This window comes from Hyaena hyaena, unplaced genomic scaffold, assembly GCF_003009895.1.
Source record: "Hyaena hyaena isolate Hyena2069 unplaced genomic scaffold, ASM300989v1 scaffold_353, whole genome shotgun sequence".
In the NCBI taxonomy this organism is placed as follows: Eukaryota; Metazoa; Chordata; class Mammalia; order Carnivora; family Hyaenidae; genus Hyaena; species Hyaena hyaena.
This window is the reverse complement of record NW_024080987.1, coordinates 972,996-992,892: the sequence shown is the minus strand read 5'-3', so window position 1 is coordinate 992,892 and position 19,897 is coordinate 972,996. Positions and strand designations below refer to the sequence as shown.

Here is a 19,897-nt window from a genome sequence, read left to right as displayed (position 1 = left end):
GCATCGGGCTCTGTGGTAACGGCTCGGAGCCTGGAGCCTGCTTCAGATTCTGTGTCCCCCTCTCTCTGACCCTCCCTTGCTCACACCGTCTCTCACTCTCTCAGCAATAAATAAAACATTTAAAAAAAAAAAAGAATGACAACTATTTTCATTACATATGTAATCTGTGCTTATTGTAGAAAAAAGGGAAAGTAAAGAGGGGCTTAAAAAGGGAAAAGAAAGTCACCTGCATTCATATTTCACAGAGGAAAAACACTGCTAATATCTTGGTATATATCCATCCCTCTGGACTAAGTTTTCTGAGTATATGTGTGCATATACAACATGCAAACATACACACACACACATACACAGAGTTCTAATTTAATCGTGTCACATTAATTTTCTAAAACCTGGTTTTCTCACTTACTAATGTATTATTTTATTTTTTTAAATATGTAGACCCATGTCACCATTTTTATTAACTGACAGATATTCCATTACAAAATAGAGGGGCATATAAAATAATTATTTTAAATTTTTCATTTGTATGAAACTAATGACATGCTTTTAGAAATAATGAGATTAAAGAATATGACAGAACTAAATCTAATATTTGAATTCTTCAAAAAATCTCTGAAAAAGACCCTGAAGTGTTTTTACCATTTATTTTCTTAAAAAGTAATACATACCTAATGACTTCATTTTAAAAATTAGCCCTCGTTTTTCAATTAAAGCTCATTTTCAAAATCAATACAAATATTCTTTATCCACTTGGTAAGCACTCGTGAGTTTAATCATATAAAGAAAATTATAAAGTATCCCATATTTTTCAGTCCAAAACACTGATACACTCTTCTCATTGTTCCACTGCCAAAAATATCATTAAAAATCTTCTAAGCTCCTGGAGGTAACCGGTTAGTTATGTGTGAATAATTGGCTCAGAAGAATAGCATAACAACCAACTCAATCCAGCCCAAGAAAACCACAAATATCTGAGTCCATGTTTGGGATAGGAAATTCATAATAAAAATGAGAAAAAAGTAAAATTAAGAGAGGCATAATTTAAACTCTGAAAATAAAAACTAACCAATTCAAAGTTAAAACATTTACTAGCTATTAAATAACAGGATTTTTAATGTAATTACACCAGTCTGAAATTTATTTTAAATTACCTAAAATTCTAAAATAAAGTTACCTTTTATGAATAAAACACATTATCTAATAATGCAAGTATACATTAATACTATAGAACAATGAGTTATTCATATCAGTGTACAACTTAATAGTGCTTTTGTATTTTAATTGCTAACTCTTTCACTGTTGTGAGATACATAAATTTTGTTTGAGGAAACAAACATTTCTCTAATAAAATTAATTCAAGTAAGTCATCAATACCTGATCTATATTCAAGGTCCACTATGGTCAACAAACAGTTATATACCAACAGGTTATCTGAAGAAAAACGTGTGTAGTGTCAGGGTTGCCAGGCCTGCCACTTAATTCTCAACCCTCTTCAGCAGCATTTGAAAACCATATTTTTAATTGGCCTATGAAAACATGATTAGCATATCTTTGGAGAGCAAATGACCTGTTCATAGGCAATTTGCAAATCACCCCTACAAGAGATTGCTGCTATCACTTTCTGTATCCTTTGGCTCCTCTACTCTCCCTATACCTAAAGCCATTACCATTGTTGTCACAACTCCTGATCCCCTTCTCTTCCAAAGCCTCTGGCACTCCTGTCAACAATGGGACCAAAAGTAAACGTGATGCCCGGGGTCAACTTCATGGGTGAGCAACCTGAGCAGTCACACAGGGCTGCACTCAGAAGGCTCCCATGCTTGCTTAATGCTTTGCTGTTACTGACTTAAAACTCTTCACAATTGCTTTTAATAAAGAGCTATGTAATTTCATTTCACACTGGATCCTGTAAATTAGCCCATTCTGATATTAACTCAGGTCTAACAAAACAAATTGGTGCTAAGGAGAAAGAAAAAATATAATAAAATCTCTTTTCAAAGGATAAATAATGACCTTAAGGATTAAAAAAAAAAAAATAGAAGACCTGACTGTCAAGCAAATACATTATTCTGGAGTGAGAAATAATTATGGCCAAACTGAAAGGGCAGTGATCCTATGGGATGAGGAGAAAAAAAGAGAGAAGTGGAAACATAACCAACACTATTGAAAACACCACCAATATGGTAAAGTTCATTCCAATTTAATATCAAATGACCAGAAAATAACTTTCTGAATTACAAAATATAAAAGTATTTTGATTATGCAATTATGCAATTAAGGAAAACTCCAGGCAACTGTAAATTTAACAAATATAGGGGGAGAGGCATTGCGCCATACCCTGACTTACAGGAAATAAAATAGGAGTAACCTAATACTAAATTATTTCACAGTATTATGTCAGAATAACCTAGAAAAATTAGATGTGGGCCGGTATGAATCCATATACCCACTAGAACAAGGTAATCATGCAGCTGTGATCCCAACTGGGTATTCAGCAGATTCGGATTGGCTGCAAGTTAACAGACTCCTAGAAAGTCAGATTTATTCAAAAGCCACCAAAGTCTAAATAAAAATAAATGGTATGGTTTCAAAGATAGATACAGGGCAGAATAATAAGATTTCTAGAGTCAACCATAATAGAATTTAATTATCAGAAAAGGCTTTAACTTTTTGTTTTTAATGGTGACTTATTTTTGAGACAGAGAGAGACTGAGCTTGAGGCAGGGAGAGGCAGAGACAGAGGGAGACACAGAATCTGAAGAAGGCTCTAGGTTCTGAGCTGTCAGCACAGAGCCCAACGTGGGGTTCAAACCCACAAACTGTGAGATCATGATCTGAAGTCGGAAGCTTAACCAACTGAGCCACCCAGGCGCCCCAAGAAAGGCTTTAGAATCAAAGTAATTTGTTAGGGACTAGTTTGCCATTTATTTACATGACCCTTTTTTTTTTTTTAATAAATAGTTTATTGTTAAGTTGGTTTCCATATAACACCCAGTGCTCATTCCCACAAGTGCCCTCCTCCATGCCCATCATACACCTTCACCTCCCCCCACCCCATCTGCTCTCAATTTGTTCTCGGCATTCAAGAGTCTCTCATGGTTTGCCTCCCTCCCTCTCCCCCAGTATTTTTCCCCTTCTTCTCCCCCATGGTCCTCCATTAAGTTCCTCCTAATCCCCCTATATATGCAAACATATGATATCTGTCCTTCTCTGCCTGACTTATTTCGCTCAGCATAACACCCTGAAGTTCCATCCATGTTGCTACACATGGCCAGATTTCATTCTTTCTCACTGCCATGTAGTACATGACCTTTTTTTAATGGAAGAATTCATATTCTGGTAATTTTCATTAAAACACTCTATCAATAAATTGATCAAACAACCATTCAGATCTATTAAGTGGTATCACTCTTCTTTTCCCTTGGAAAAAAAAGTCCAATGATGGGCAATTTTGTTAGAAAAATGATTTTCCAATCCTTGCATAAATGAGTTATCATCCTATGGCTATGTACTAATACTTTACATACAATATGTAAATAATCTTAATTCTATCAATATTGTAAGAGAGACTAGTCAGATATTAAATATTTTAATTGTATTTAATGTCAAATGGCAAATTTTAATAACCAATATCCCAAGCATACAGAGTTTATTTGAAGAGTTCATAACGTTGATTAAAAGTCATTTCATGCCACTGCCATCTTACTCTTACTTCACATTACCTGTTTTTCTATGTTGCGAAGAAGAAGTGTAGGGCTACTTGGTGACATTTCAAAATCTTGTTCTGGCAAAGGATCTTGACTCTCTTGGGGAATCTGGGGATTCCCTGTCATATTTAATGAAGCCGCTTGGTCAGCAAACTGTATTTGTTTTTTCAGAATGTCTTTTGGAAGCTGACATTCTTCCAGGATCACTATCCCCTAGACAAACAACAATTACAGAGATGAAATGAAAACAAATTGACTGCTAAATCAACTTTAATTTTACAAAGAACATGAAACCATGCTTCTCATTACTGCTTAGAAATCAGAAAGCACACTTCAAAGTACAGTCTAACTGTAAAAACTTGGCTGATTTAAAAAATGTGTGGCTAAATAACATGTATGTCTTAAGGGTTAGGTTTGTGATATTGTCATAAATTGTATATATACAATTGTTTTTCTTCTTATTGGTTTTAGTTATTAGCACTAAAAAGCATGGCACATTTAAAAATAAAGGCTTATATGTACAGTATTAATACCTCACACTGAAATTTGGAACACTTCCTGAGACAATCTTCGAGTATTTTAGTCACTAGCGTTTCCATTTGAGTTTTATATTTGAGTACTCCAAGTTTCATAAATTAAAATACCCAACTTACAAACATCCAGATAATATTCTGACCGTACCAACTTCTTTCCGAGCACTCTAAGGAGTTCCGACTTTGCTGCTGCCAGCCAGCAACAAAGGGCAGGACTGCACTATTGAGAAAAAGTAATCCAGGCCAAACTGTTGCTTACTAGGTAGATGAATGAATAATAATGACACAAGTTTTCAACTGTGATGTGGCATTTCTGAAATGTAAGTAACTAGAAAAAAGAGTAGGGATCTAGCTGCCTCAGTCCTCCCTGCCTACCATTCACACATGCACATAAACTTACTCACAAATGGCTTGCTAAATATTCTCCCATATTCCCCAGATTCTTCACTCCAACTGTTCTCACCCTTAGGGCCCTCAATGGCAATGAAGACAGAAGAGAAAGGGGGGAAACGAATGCACAGATATGATCTTAACAGTTTCATAATCAGTTCTTACTGTAAAACTTTTTCCCTCCCTACCACTTCTACCATATCCCCCCCTGCAAAGAATAATATATATTTTCACATAATGTATAAATGTGTGTGTGTATATATATATATAAAATGTATGTATATATGGTTGTATATATGTATACACATATATATATGTATAATGGTTGTGTGTGTATACACACACACACACACACACACACACACACACACACAGAGTTGTTTTGCAAAATGCCAAGAAGCTCTTAATAGGCTAGTTAGAAAAGCATTAAATGACTATGTGGCTAAAATATTATATTCTTGTAATATAAAGTCAACTGAAACACTATTATAAGTGTATGATATTTCACGATGGAAATTTTAAAAATGTATAGGCTAGCTTATATAATGTATAAGTGCTATTTATAGGATGGAAACAGCCTATAAATTAAAATGTTACTAGTTATTATTTACACCATAATTTGGAGAATATATCACTTTAGCATAAACATATTCAGGTATCAAATATACATTTTATTATTTTGTAGTAATATATTACCACTGATGTGTAGTAAAATAACAAATAAGTTATTTCTTTTTAAACTATACTTCTAACAGTGCTAGTAGCTTTTATAAAGAGAAGGAGATCCAATTGTTAATCCTATCTCAATAACTATTTTCCTAGAATGCACAGATATGGCTATCAAGAAATCTGAACAAATACATTTTTTAAAAATTTTTGTTTCATTTGTTATTTTTCAAGTTAAAGTACACTAGATATAGTATCATCAATCTCAAAAGCTCTTGACTGAAAGTATCTGAAATGTCCATTCAAAATCTGTAAAAGTGTCTCACTAGATTTTTCAATAGTATCTGCTTGCAAAATAAATACAACTTTTCATCATATAAATTTAGCTATAATTCCCATTGGTTTGATTATTTTATGAGTCAGGCTGCTGTGTACTATCCTGTTTTTATAACCCTTACTAATAATCTTGTACATATGGAAAAACTGATCCTGAATTTCAAAAGGTCAATTTTCAAACCTTTAGAATACTATCTTATTAGAAGTAGGGAACTTGCTACATTTAGTTTAATGAAAAGTAGTATTTTAAAAATTCAACCAGGTAGACCTCTGTAATCAAGTTCATAACCTATTTTTTTTTCCCTTAAACTGTTGCCCTGGACAAAGCTGTCACAATGGCTGAGAATAGAGTAAAAAGGGAAGAAGATTAAATCCCTTGAAGACATTACAGATATAGTTTCAGTTCTTAAAAATCAAGAAAAGAATACATGTGTGTTGGGTCACCATGATGTACACTTAAATACCTTAAAATTTTATTTGTCAATCATACCTGAATAAAGCTGAATTTAAAAAAAAAAAACTTCAGAAATGAACAGTCTAACCATAGAGAAAACAAGGTACATAATAAAAATATGAAAATGTTTTAGTAAGATGAATTGCAATAACTGAGACCCATAAAAACTTTAGCATCAGGTGAAAGCAAGTCAACTGCTCCAGACAAGACAACTATTCCCAATACGAACACTAAAGAGCTCTGTACCCAGCTCCTAGGTTTAGTGAAAAAAACCATTGCTTCAACAACATCATGAGTATTTACATAAAGTCACCAGGCTAAGTTTTTTTAAAATTTTTAAGTGAAGAATTTTAAATACACAAAATTACAATTTAAAATATAGGTAACAAACAAAATCTAAAAGAGAAAACATTTAATACAGGATAACCAGCTTCTCAATCAAGAAAAATTATTTTAATGTTTTTCTGAAAGTGATGAGAAGCAACTATCTTAATGAAAGCTGAAGCAAATATGTAAGGAGAAAGATGAAAGTTGTAATGTGTTGACAAAGTGTTGGAAGAACAAGGAAGGAATGTTGCTAACACGTGCTTTCTTCTAAGATTTTAAGCAAAAGTTAGACTACCCAAGTGTGTTAAAGAAGGGGGATATGACAGCTTAAAGGCCTAAAATGTTTAGATCTACTAGTAGATCTACTCAGTGTTTCCTGACCAGTGTTATCAACTAGCACTTATTTAAACAGGATATTTACAAAAGAACATCTCTAGATCTCTTTCCCTTCCCCTTATCTCTAATTTAACTAAGAAAGTTTTTTTTTAACTTTCAAGATAAGTTAAATAGAAAGTTCGTTCAAGATAACTTAACCACATGCTTCTCAATTTTTTAATTATAGTAACTCAAGAAGCCTGAGAAGCAAAGAAAGAGCGGTTTTCTCTATTTAGAATAATAGTTCCACTATGCTACACATAAATAGGCAACTAAACACCTTGATTAATTCCCAAAAAATGTAAGAAGAAACTATTAAAATAAAGAAATATTATAATAACTTTTCCATAAAGTAAACATAATGTGATCTTTAAGAAAACAAAGGGCCAGAAACACATCTAGCCTGATCTAAGAAAAATATAATTAGTGGGAAGTTTAGATTTCTTTCCTAAAAATAATTTATCCCAATAGATGATATAATCAAACTTTTAAAAATGTTTAAAGAATATAGCGACGTTTAGAACACAGAGAATATTAAAATACCCTTCTCAAGTCATAAAATATGAACCACACTATGTAGATTCAAGTATAAAACTTACTCATCAATTTTACTAGGAATCCACTTTCTTGGAAATTTCCAAATTGTTTTAAACTTGACTTGTTCTGAGAACTCTATTTACTGTAAAAATGCTTGTGATATTATCTCCTTTAAAGAAAATGATCAGAGGATAAATTATCTGGTAATCTAAAAGAAGTGGGAAATAACTGAGGGCTTCAGTGAAGACAGTTAAAAATAAGAAACGTAATGACTTCCACCAGGAAACAATTCTTGAATACAGTTCTCTCAAATCCAACAAACAGAACCAATAAGCTTAAGGGTTTAATGTCTATTCTCCTATCCACCTTCCTATAGACAATCACCAACAAATTCTACAAGTCATTAAATAATATTCATTCATTCATTCCTAGCTTCCTCTCCCATCCTTGCACAACTTATACTTTCTGCTCCTTTGAATTACCATTCTGTTTTGTAAATTCTAAAACATATGTTGTCTTATGCCATCTAACTTTTAAGGAATGCCTTTTTCCAGTTCCATTGGTTCAAGCAGACTATTATTTATCCTCCAAAACCATACTGAGGCATCACCTCTTTGCTGATGTTTTCCCTGACCTGCTAACCCCTAAAATAAGACTTATGTATTCCCACTATGGCACTTTTATGCCTTATTAAAAACTGTATCAGTGCACATATTACCTTATATTGCAATTAAATATTTATATGGTCTCTCTCCTCTACCAGAATATAAACTCATTATAGTACCTAAAACTTACTAATCTTTATTTACATGCAGACCCCCGGTAGTGTTGGGCTAACCACATGAGTAAACATGTGGTTAAGAACTCTAATTCCTTTTCTTCTCAGCTTTTTCTTTTCAGACTAATCACCATCAACCTTAAATATTATCTCCATTATGTCCACAATTTCACTATGTAGAATACAGTTTCCCATAAAAACAAAGTTACAAAGAAGATATTTAGCAATATTTAATTTAATTACTACTTGATGGGACTGTATGAAAACTCTTCATATTATTGCTTCAATGGGAAGATATACTTTGGGTTCCAAGCAAAAGCCTCTAATTTTGAGGGAAAAATATGTCTTTAAGCTAGGAAAATCTCATGTTAAATTTCCTCTGGTTGGAATTAACATTTATTTGTGTAATCATTTGCATAATTTCACCCCCATTTGACTTAAACCCTAAAAACTTAAGAAATCTGTGGGTTGTGTTCACCACTATATACCTTATGCACACACTATGCTAATAAGTGTATGTGAAAGGAAAGATGGGAAAGAATTAAGGCAGAAAGCAGGCAGAAACAAATGACAGGATGGAGAGGTGAATGAATTTTATTTAAAAATTGATACAGGTACACCTGGGTGGCTCCGTCTGTTATGCATCCAACTTTGGCTCAGCTCATGCTCTCATGGTTCTTGGGTTCAAGCCCCACATCAGGTTCTCTGCTGTCAACGCAGAGCCTGCTTTGGATCCTCTTCCCCCATCTCCCTCTCCCCCTCCCTCACTTGTTCTCTCTCTCTTTCTCTTTCTCAAAAATAAACATTAAAAAATAATTTAAAACAGAATTTAAAAAAACAAAAAATAAAAACTGATACAATATAATAACTTTAACTGCCATTTCTACTGAAATAACTCCAAATCTGTATCTTCTTATAAACCTGACTCTTCCAATAACTCATACTTCCAACTCTTTCAGGATTATCTCAACATGAGTTATCTGATAGAACTTTAAAGTCAATGTGTGAGAAAGCTTATTTTTACCAACTTTTCTGTAAAATAAGCATTTTTCTCCCACAACTAATGGGGGAGAGATAATGGTGATGGTTATACAATTATCTATTTGTCAAAACTGAGTGAACTGCTAAAAATGTGTCTTCTGAGAACAGATAAACAAAATAAAAATAAATCCATAATAGGCACCTATTAGTAAAAACATGTAGAACATCAAATTAAAAAAAAATTAAGTTACCAGATCGACTGCTCATCAGTATTAAAGAAAACTATGAAATAGGATCTTTAAAGGGCTAAGGGAAAAGAACCATTAAATTAGAATTTTGTATCAATCTAGGGGCGCCTGGGTGGCTTAGTCGGTTAAGCGTCCGACTTTCGCTTAGGTCATGATCTCGCGGTTCGTGGGTTCAGGCCCCGCGTCGGGCTCTGTGCTGACTGCCAGCTCAGAGCCTGCAGCCTGTTTCAGAGTCTGTATCTCCCTCTCTCTCTGATCCTCCCCTGCTCATGCTGTCTCTCTCTCTCTCTCCTAGAAATAAATTTTAAAAAAATATTAAAAAAAAAAAGAATGTTGTATCAATCTAAAGTATCATTGAAGAGTGAGGGTAAAATAAAGGCATTTTGAGACAGAAACCATCATAGAATGTATCTCAGCAAAATGTAAACTGAGAGAAAAGGTAATGTAGCAGAGACTAGAACAATCTGTATCAAATTTCCTCTTCTTTTTAAAACAAAACTCCACTCCTACTGGATTTTTAGCTATGCCTACAACTTCTTGTTGTAACAATGTGCTGTTTACCTTTCCCTGCTATATATGTCTAGCTGCAGCCATGTGCCTAAATCTAGGCCAATGAATGTGAGACAAAGTAGTGCAATTTCCAAGTCACCTCCAACTTACTTCTCACTTCTCAAGGGCCAGAATGAGGAGATGACCACAGCCCTGTTTAACAGTGCAGTCAACATTACTTTAGAGAAAGGGCTCCTGGGTGGCTCAGCTGGTTAAGCGTCCGACTTCAGCTCAGATCATGATCTCATGGTTCGTGGGTTCGAGCCCAGCGTCGGGCTTTGTGCTGATAGCTTGCTCAGAGCCTGGAGCTTGTTTCAGATTCTCTATCTCCCTCTCTCTCTCTCTCTGACCCTCCCCTGCTCATGCTCGTTCGCTCTCTCTCTCTCTCTCAAAAATAAATAAAAGAACATTAAGAAAAAAAAAACATTACTCTATAGGATAGCAGAGCAGCAAGATAGAAAAGACCAAGCTGTTCCATCAGCCTGTATTCACTCCCTCATTTTTGAAGTGTTATGTACCTTTATAAAGCTGCAATATTCTGAGTTTCTTTGCTACTGCAGCTTAATCTATAAATGAGCTTTATAGGTACAACAAAAAGAAAAGTAAGCATATTTTAATAAAATTAGTTAGAAATATAATTAATTACTGACTGTAAAAAAATCAACTATATTGGAGTAGATATACGCAATGAGTAGTTAAATAATACATTAGAATCTACGTTTTAAGTGAAAATATGTATACCAAGAACTTTTAGTCATTGTTAGGATTATTTATAGTTAAGAAGGATGTTAGGGGTGCCTGGGTGGCTTAGTCAGTTGAGCGTCCGACTTTCACTTAGGTCATGATCTCGTGGTTCGTGGGTTCAAGCCCCGCGTTGGGCTCTGTGCTGACTGCCAGCTCAGAGCCTGGAGCCTATTTCAGAGTCTGTGTCTCCCTCTCTCTCTGACCCTCCCCTGCTCATGCTGTCTCTCTCTCTCTCTCCTAGAAATAAAAATATTAAAAAAAAAAAAAAGAAGGATGTTAAAAATTAAGAGTAATGACAAAGAATAAAACTATACTGAATAGCTTCTAAACCAGCAGACGGAAAAGAAAGGAATGAAGCAAATTCTACCAATCCAACAAGAGAGGTAAAAAAACAAGACACAAGGTGTCTTGAACCTTGGTAGCTAAGTCAGTTGAAAGCCCAACTCTTGATTTCAGTTTAGGTCAGGATCTCCCAGTTCGTGGGTTCAAGCCCTTAGTAGGGCTCGTGCTGACAGCTGACAGTGCAGAGCCTGCTTAGGATTCTCTGTCCCCTCTCTCTCTGCCCTTTCCCGCCTGGCACACATGCTCTCATGGGCTCTCTTTCTCTCAGTGTAAATAAACTTAAAAAAAAAAAATCCTAAATACAAAGAGAGGAGAATAAGTGTAAATAAAAAATAAAAGCCAATCAGAGTAGTTTGTTTTGGTTTGGTTTTAATTTTTTTAAGGATTTATTTATTTTTGAGAGAGACAGACAGTCTGAGTGTGAGCTGGGGAGGGGCAGAGAGAAAGGAAGACACAGAATCCGAAGCAGGCTTCAGGCTCTGAGATGTCAGCACAGAGCCCTACTCTGGGTCCAAACTCATGAACCATGAGATTACGAACTAAGGCAAAGTTGGCCACTTAACCGACTGAGCCACTCAGGCACTCCCAGAGTCAATTTTTTAATCTAGCTACTTATAGTTTATAAAAAGAAACACCTAGAATTATCAAAAATCTGTATCTACCAAGCAGCATTACTTCAAAATGTAAGAAGCAAAAACAATTACCAGACGAAAGTGAAAAATTCACAATGAAATATTTTAACAAATATGTATCATTAATGGAAAGATCTAGAGGTATAAAGATATGGCAGATATATAAAGTCAATTTAATAAACATTCTATAATGAACACATAAAGAACATGAATTCTTTTCTATTATATAAATTAAAATAATGAAAAAAATGCTACAACATGAAAAATTTGTAATATTTATAACTGACCACAAATAGTCTCCAAAATTTAAAAATAATTCACAAACACACACCTCTATCACCCATCCCCCCAAAAAAGTGAATACAAAAAATAATTAAATCTTAGACAAAAAACATTTGATAGTCAATTATACTGAGGCCAAATTTTCTATACTAAGGAACAATTAGATTAATGCGGTAATAAAATTTCATATTAATTACACTGGAAAAATTTAGAGGTCAAAAATTACCAAATGTTGGCAAGAATGTGAAGAAACAGGAGGTCTCATGCACTGTCACTGGGAAAATTAATTATCCAATCACATCAGTAAGTATAGGAAAGCTGAAGATTGCCAGGCCTAAGATCCAGTATTTCCACTTTTAGGCATATACCAAGAACCCTTTTTTGTTCACACACACACACCCCACATAGAAGATAGTCATTACAGTATTGTTTTTACTGGCATAAAACTAAATAATGTGTATGTCTATCAACAGAAAATAGAAGAGATAAAACATTCCATTGTATTCATACAAGTCCATGCCATTCATACAATTAAATAACATACAGGATCTATAAAATGTATAAAATTTGTGCTGAGCAAAAACAAGCAGATCACAAAAGAGTTTGTAGTACATATATCATTTTTAAAAATATTTTTTTTAATGCTTTATTTATTTCTGAGAGAGAGAGAGAGAGACTGCATGAGCAGGGGAGAGTCAGAGAGAGAGAGACACAGAATCCGAAACAGATTCCAGACTCTGAGCTAACCGTCAGCACAGAGCCTGATATGGGGCTCGAACCCACGAACCGTGAGATCACGACCTGAGCCAAAGTCGGATGCTTAACCGACTAAGCCACCAAGGCACCCCTATATGTCATTTATATAGACTTTAAAAATGGAAAAATATGGGGTGCCTGGGTGGCTCAGTCAGTTAAGCGTCTGACTTAGGCTCAGGTCATGATCTTGTGGTTCATGAGTTGGAGCCCTGTGTTGGTCTCTGTGCTGACAGCTCAGAGCCTGGAACATGCTTCGGATTCTGTGTCTCCCTCTCTCTCTGACCCTCCCCTGCTTGTGCACTCGCGTGTTCTTTCTCTCTCTCTCTCTCATAAATAAACAAAATTCTTAAAAAGTAAATTAAAAATTTTTTAAACATGGAAAAATAAATAGTTGTAGACACAGACATCTATGTGCCAATAGTATAAAAACATACACAGAAATAATAAATTACAAAACATGTTGGAGTCAAAATATTGGCTACAGTGGCATGGGGAAAGAGAATGGGATCAGGAAGGACTATAAAAGTACCTCAACTGAACAAGTATCACTAAGTAGCTGAACTGCTCAAGTATGATGAAATCATCACAATAAATAAAAAGGCATAGTAATAGCTTCACCTTATAGCAACTGATATATCAAAAATGTTAATATTAACTGCATTTTTATAAAGCCTTGTAACAATTACTTTGTGTTGAAAGATGAGAAACTAAAACAGTAATAATATTTTTAAAATACAAGAATACAGGCAATACCTTGGAGGCACGAATCTGCCTGTGAACATCCGTTAGTTGTTGGATTTTGTATTCTAGCTCTGAGATCTGGGCTTGAAGCCATGTCCATCGGCTGCCAACTCTTGCTCTGTCTACAAGCCACTTCCATTCAGTACTACAGTTACTGTGAATAAGACAAACACTGTTAGTCAACGCACAAAGGCAATCAAATTTTAACAGACTAAATAAATTCCTTGACTCCTGTCATATAATCCCAAATTTCTTTATAAAACATCTAATTACATGCAAGAATCACATATCAACTTATCAAAGAAAAAGCTTTAACTTCCTTATCTTTCTATCCCAACAAATGCTTGCTTCTATTATTACATATCCAGTAATAAGATGATCTCTTCTGCTACTTAACACTTCATTAACGCACAAGGGCTGAAATCAGAGTGGGCCAGCAAAAGAAAGGAAACAGGAATGATACTAACATCACATAAAAACTTACATGAAGCTTTTATATGTAAGCAGAAGTACTGGAAGTACAGTCATTTGAACTGTGCTAGATCTAAATCTATGTAACAAATGTAACCAACCACAGTACTCAGTTTTATTATACTCAATTTCCACTTGCTAAAACAGTAGTCACTGTTAGTTAAATACCTAAACTCAATTTAAATATATTGTCAAAAATTACCAATTTTTGGCTTGCCCTTCCAATAAGCCTATCAAATATATGGGTCCTGAGATGTTTATTAAGGTTAACATATTAAAACCTGATTCCCAGAGACCAAAGATAATAAAGAGTTTATATAAAAGGGGCACTTGGGTGGCTCAGTCAGTTAAGCGTCCAACTCTTGGTTTCGGCTCAGGTTGTGCTTGAGTCCTGCATCAGTCTCTAAGCTGGAAGTGTGGATTCTGCTTGGAATTCTCTCTTCCCTTTCTCTCTCCTCCTCCCTCACTCCCTCTCGCTCTCAAAAATAAATATATAAGCATTTTTCAAAAAAGAATTTATATAAAGACTTTCCTTCAGGCATATTTGAAAATAAAGGTTGAACCTTAGCTCCTCTACCATTTAGCAAGGACAATGACCTAATCCATAGTTTGTGTGATTACAATTAATTACCTTTATGAAAATATTCCAACTAGAAAACAATTATTTGCGATTACTTAGAATTAGGAGTTTCAGATTGCAAAGGAAAACATGACAGAAATTGAAGATATAAATGAAAAGCAATAATAATGGCAGAATACAAACTTTATGAAAAATTGTTTAACAATTACATTTACAGTCAAAATTCACAGAATGTACAACACTAAGAGTGAAGCCTAACATAAAGTAGAGAATTAACTGATAACAATTTGTTCATGTAGGTTCATAGACTGTTACAAATGAACTACTCTTATTTGTAGTGTATTGATAGTTGGGGGAGGTTCTATCAGTGTAGGGACAGGGTGTATATGGGAACTATCTATATTTTCTGCTCGAATTTGCTGTGAACCTAAAACTGCTCTAAGAAAATAAAGTTTATTAATTTTTACATACTTAACCTTAATTGAATTGAATATCTTCCATAGAAACTTTAACCAGAGTAAATATTTCTAATAAAGATCATTTGTTGGGGCACCTGGCTGGCTTGGTTGGTTGGTAAAATATGCTACTCTTGATCTCAGCGTTGTGAGTTTGAGCCTCATGGTGAGTGTGGAGATTATTTAAAAATAATAATAAAAATAAAATTAAATAAATAAGAGATTTTTTGTTGTGATGAGCATGTTATATGTAAGTGCTAAATCACTAAACTGTATATCTGAAACTAATATTACACTGTATGGAAACTAACTGGAATTTAAATAAAAACTTTAAAAAAGGGGCACCTAGATGGCTCAGTTGGTTAGGTGTCTAACTATTGGTTTCAGCTCAGGTCATAATCTCACAGTTGATGAGTTTGGGCCCGGCACTGGGTTCCTTGCGAACAACGCAGAGTCTGCTTGGGACTCTTTCTCTCCCTCTCCCTCTGCCCCCCGCCCCCCGCACTCACTCTCAGTCTCTCTCAAAATAAATAAATAAACTAAAAACAAAAAATAACTTAAAAATATATCATTTGTTGTCAGAGAAGCAATACAATTATAACTTTACTACACAGAATATTTTCATTATAACAGGATTTTACATTAAATCAATGTACCTAATGAGCTATTTTTGTTAAGATTCTAACTGCATACAATATGATTGAAGAGAACTTCATATAAGCTAGGAATTCTCTTGGTATGATTATTTATAAAGTTTGTAGTCATTATTTTGCTTCTGTAAATGACACCCTTTAAAATCATATTTTCCTAATTATGAAAATAATAAAAGAATGTCTACTCAATATAATATTAATATAGAGGGGCACCTGGCTGGTTCAGTTGGAGGATCATGTGATGTTTGATCTTGGGTCATGAGATCGACCCCCTATATATCGAAGTATATAGGTTGTGCGAGGATATTACAAAGGTCAGCAAATTGACAAAGTAGTCCAGGTTTACAGGAAGAAATACATCATCTACATTGAGTGAGTACAGTGAGAGAAGGCAAATGGCATATCTTTCCATGTGAACATCATTCTAGCAAGGTGGTTATCACTACACTAAAACTGGACAAAGACCACAAAAAAAAAAAAAAATCCTCGAACATAAAGCCAAATCTCGCCAAGTAGGAAACAAAAAGGGCAAATTATAAAGAAGCAGCAATTGAGAAGATACAGAAATAAAGCAATCTTATATACAACTTTAAATAAAAACTCTTAAAACGTAAAAAATGTAAATAGATATGAATATCTATTATTCATAGATAATACTTAATAACTAATTGCCAATCACGAAATTAGTGAGAAAAGCAAGGGCCATGGCATGTAGCAATTGTACAGGTAATTGTAAAGTGTTGAATTTTATGAAAAAAGGAAGTTATTAGCAAGGCAGTAACAAATATTTTTTTCCCCTAAGCACTTTGGCTACTAGGTAGAGAAAGCATGATAGTGGAGTATGAGAGGTCATAAAGAAATCAATTAGATGCAACTGTAGTAATCTGTGTGTGGTATGGATAACTGTGATCTCCAAATACTGCACTTAGGTTGGAGCCATGTAACTAGTTTTGACCAATGGGGTGCGAGCAAAAGTGATATAGTCATTTCTAGTCCAACAGACGACCTTCAAATCCACTATCGCAGACAGTATAGCTATAAGATGTGGGAGGATCACACCCACATAGGTTACTCTAGAGCTTATGCTGACTAAAATACTGAATAAAAAATGAAAATGGCATGAACTAAGAAGGGAATGGAAGATAAAGAAGAGATGAAGATAGGAGGATGGGTTCAAGGTTCATTTTAAAGTTGAAAGGACTTGCAGAGTATGGTTTGGGAATAAGCATGGGGAACTCAAAGACAATCCTTCATTAAATTTAGTTCCAGTTGGAAATTTCCTTATAACACACAATTTTGCTTGGTTGTCAAACTCATGATTAGCTAAAAAAGAAAAAATATATATATATGGAATTCATGTTACTGTACTTTCAGTAAAAACATTCTGATAGTGAAATTGTTTATAAAAATTATGTTCTTCAGATGTTCTGTCCCCCTCTCTCTCTGCCCCTCCAACTTTTGAATGCTCTCTCTCTCTTTCAAAAATAAACATTAAAAAATTATGTTCATGTTCAGACACTATATTAAATTATACAAACACATAAAAAATAGTAATATCAGATCAAGTTTAAGTAAACTGAATACTCCTGGGATTTGTAATATGTGAAATGAATTTTCTGTAAAAGATAACTTATCCTTTTTTTTGAAAGTCAATCAAGTTCTATAGAAAAAAACACAATAATTTATCCAAAAGCTTATGCCAGTAGTCAAAATGGGGGATACGATTTATGGCAAATTTCAAGTGAACTAGAATTAAGTATGAGATTATCAGCTTATGTGATGACTGATCACATATAACCACATTGAAATAATACAGAGATCCATGGGTTTAGATGCACATTATGGAAATAGATACCTCATCCTCTATTTTAATAGGACTGAATAAAATCTATTTGCTATGGTTAAAAATGGCAAACAAGCTTTACCACCAAAAATGTTCCCTTGTTTAAAAACATTTCTGTCTAAAAAGTAATTATGGTTGTAAACATGTTACAGATAAGCACATGGCTATTTCACTCAAAGAAGATTAACACGTGTTATATCTCAAAATCAAGACATGTCTTATGTAAACAACTTATACGACCAATGATTTAACAGCTAAAACTTAGGACGTAAGTAGTGAAAACACAGCTGCTGCAAGAAAACCCAGGAAGAATATGTGCATACCAAGTGTCTACTCTTCCCAATCAGCATATAAACCTGTCCTGCCAGACCACTAAGAACACTGACTCCCTGCACTGAGTTGAACAAATCACAGACCACCACATGCTGATTATAAGGTGGGGCTCCTACTTCCAGTGACAATCAGGGCAAAGACATCTGTGAGTGGAGACCGCCAGAGGAGTGAGTGAAGCTAGTCAGTCCCCAGGAAGGTAGCCCAGTCCGTCAGTCCCCAACCTTGCTTATTTGCAGTCACCACTTAACTTGCTGAATAAAATAAATGCAAGCTACTTAGATCAAGTGGTTTTGAGTACAATTTCTCTTGATACTAACTTCTTGTTGACATCATGAACTTACATACCTGTTCTGACCTTGAAGTGTAGTTCTCAGAATAAGACAGAGCTTTCTAATATTACATCTTACAATACGAAGATTAAAAGAGAGACTTATGTTACTTCTGTTTTAACATAAAGATTTTGTTAGCTTACTGATAACAATGATAAAAACTATGATAAAAAATCAAAAAAGAAGATCCAATTGTGAAAAGCGCCAATCCTAAGAAAAATAAGGTTTATCCTGGGAAAAATATATTAAATTAGGGTAAACTTCTATACTGGTGTTTGCTCACCCAGGAAGAGCTTATCTTTCCCTGGAATTTGATTCCTTTAGATCACGGTTTGGCAAACATTTCCTATAAGGAGACAGACAGTAAATATTTTAGTCTTTGTAGGCCATGTGGTCTCTTTAATAACTACTCAACTCTGCCATTATAGCATATGTGCAGCCAAAAATGAATGGGTGTGATGGTGTTCCAATAAAACTGTTCATAAAAATAGGAAATGGGTAATCCTGAAAACCAAGAACAAGGCTAGAGGATTACAATACCAGATTTCAAGCTATACTACAAAGCAATAGAGAGCAAAACAGTATGGTTCTGGCACAAAAACATATGGATCAACAAAACAAAATAGAGTCCATAAATAAACCCACGCTTATATGATCAATTAATCTCTGACAACAGAGGCAAGACTATACAATTGGTAAAAGATAGTCTTTTCAATAAATGGTATCGAGGAAACTAGACAGCCATTTTCTTATACCATACACACAAAGAAACTCAAAATGAATTCAAAAAACCTAAATGTAAGACTGGAATTCATAAAACTCCTAAGAGAAAACATCTCTTGGTTACTGATCTTAACACTTTTCTGGATATGTCTCCTCAGGCAAAGGTGACAAAAGCATATATAGAGTGTTCATACTATACCAAACTGAAAACTTTTGCATAACAAAGGAAACCATCAACAAAACCAAAAAGGCAACCTGGCAAATGGGAAAGACAATGGTATATTTAACTATGTTTTAAAAACCCTTTCATAACATCAAATATTGACAACTAGGGACATACAAAAAAAGGAAATAAGTGGAATTTTAACTAATCCATAATATAGGGCCTTAAAGAAATACAAAAGTCTACTAGCTGCTTTTCAACAACTAGCAAAAAAAAAAAAAATATGTTTCAAGAATCTCTCTTAAGAATTCTAAGCCACACGGGGCGCCTGGGTGGCTTAGTCGGTTAGGCGTCCGACTTTCGCTTAGGTCATGGTCTCGCGGTTCGTGGGTTCGAGCCCCACGTTGGGCTCTGTGCTGGCTGCCGGCTCAGAGCCTGGAGCCTGTTTCAGAGTCTGTGACTCCCTCTCTCTCTGACCCTCCCCTGCTCACACTGTCTCTTTCTCTCTCTCTCCTAGAAATAAATAAAACATTAAAAAATTAAAAAAAAAAAAAAAAGAATTCTAAGCCACACAATGAGAATGAACCTAGGAGCAAAAATTAGATTAATTCCTACCTAAATGTACTGTTTCAGGTGACCTCAAGGTAGCAGTCATTGAATTGAGAGACAGTTGGATGGTCTTAGGAAAATAACTAGTAAATTAATTAGTCTATAGCTCAACAACTAGGAACAAATGAAATCTTTGGCTGTGATATTTTCACATTTAACTGACAAGAGGCAAACAGAATGGAAATCCACATTTTTAAAGGAATTCTAGTAGCATAAAATACCGCAAACCTAACATCCTCTACCTTGGAAACCCAAACCTGCACCAAAAGCAGCAGCAAAGTGAGAATGCAATACAACCTCCACTTAAGGGTACATTCTCCAACATTCACTGCAGATATAGACACAAAGGATGATAGA

At 34.6% G+C, this 19,897-nt stretch overlaps 1 protein-coding gene across 2 annotated transcripts in view; it reads right to left on the bottom strand.

Annotated features, from left to right (window-relative positions):
- The window catches only part of KANSL1L (KAT8 regulatory NSL complex subunit 1 like), a 137,906-nt gene that overhangs the window by 83,210 nt on the left and 34,799 nt on the right, over window positions 1-19,897 (bottom strand). For both annotated transcript variants that reach the window (XM_039249978.1, XM_039249979.1), the window contains exons 3-4: window positions 13,394-13,535; window positions 3,726-3,923 (exon numbers count right to left, since the gene is read on the bottom strand). In XM_039249978.1, the coding sequence (XP_039105909.1) occupies window positions 3,726-3,923; window positions 13,394-13,535 (340 nt within the window). The remainder of the gene's footprint in view (window positions 1-3,725; window positions 3,924-13,393; window positions 13,536-19,897) is intronic.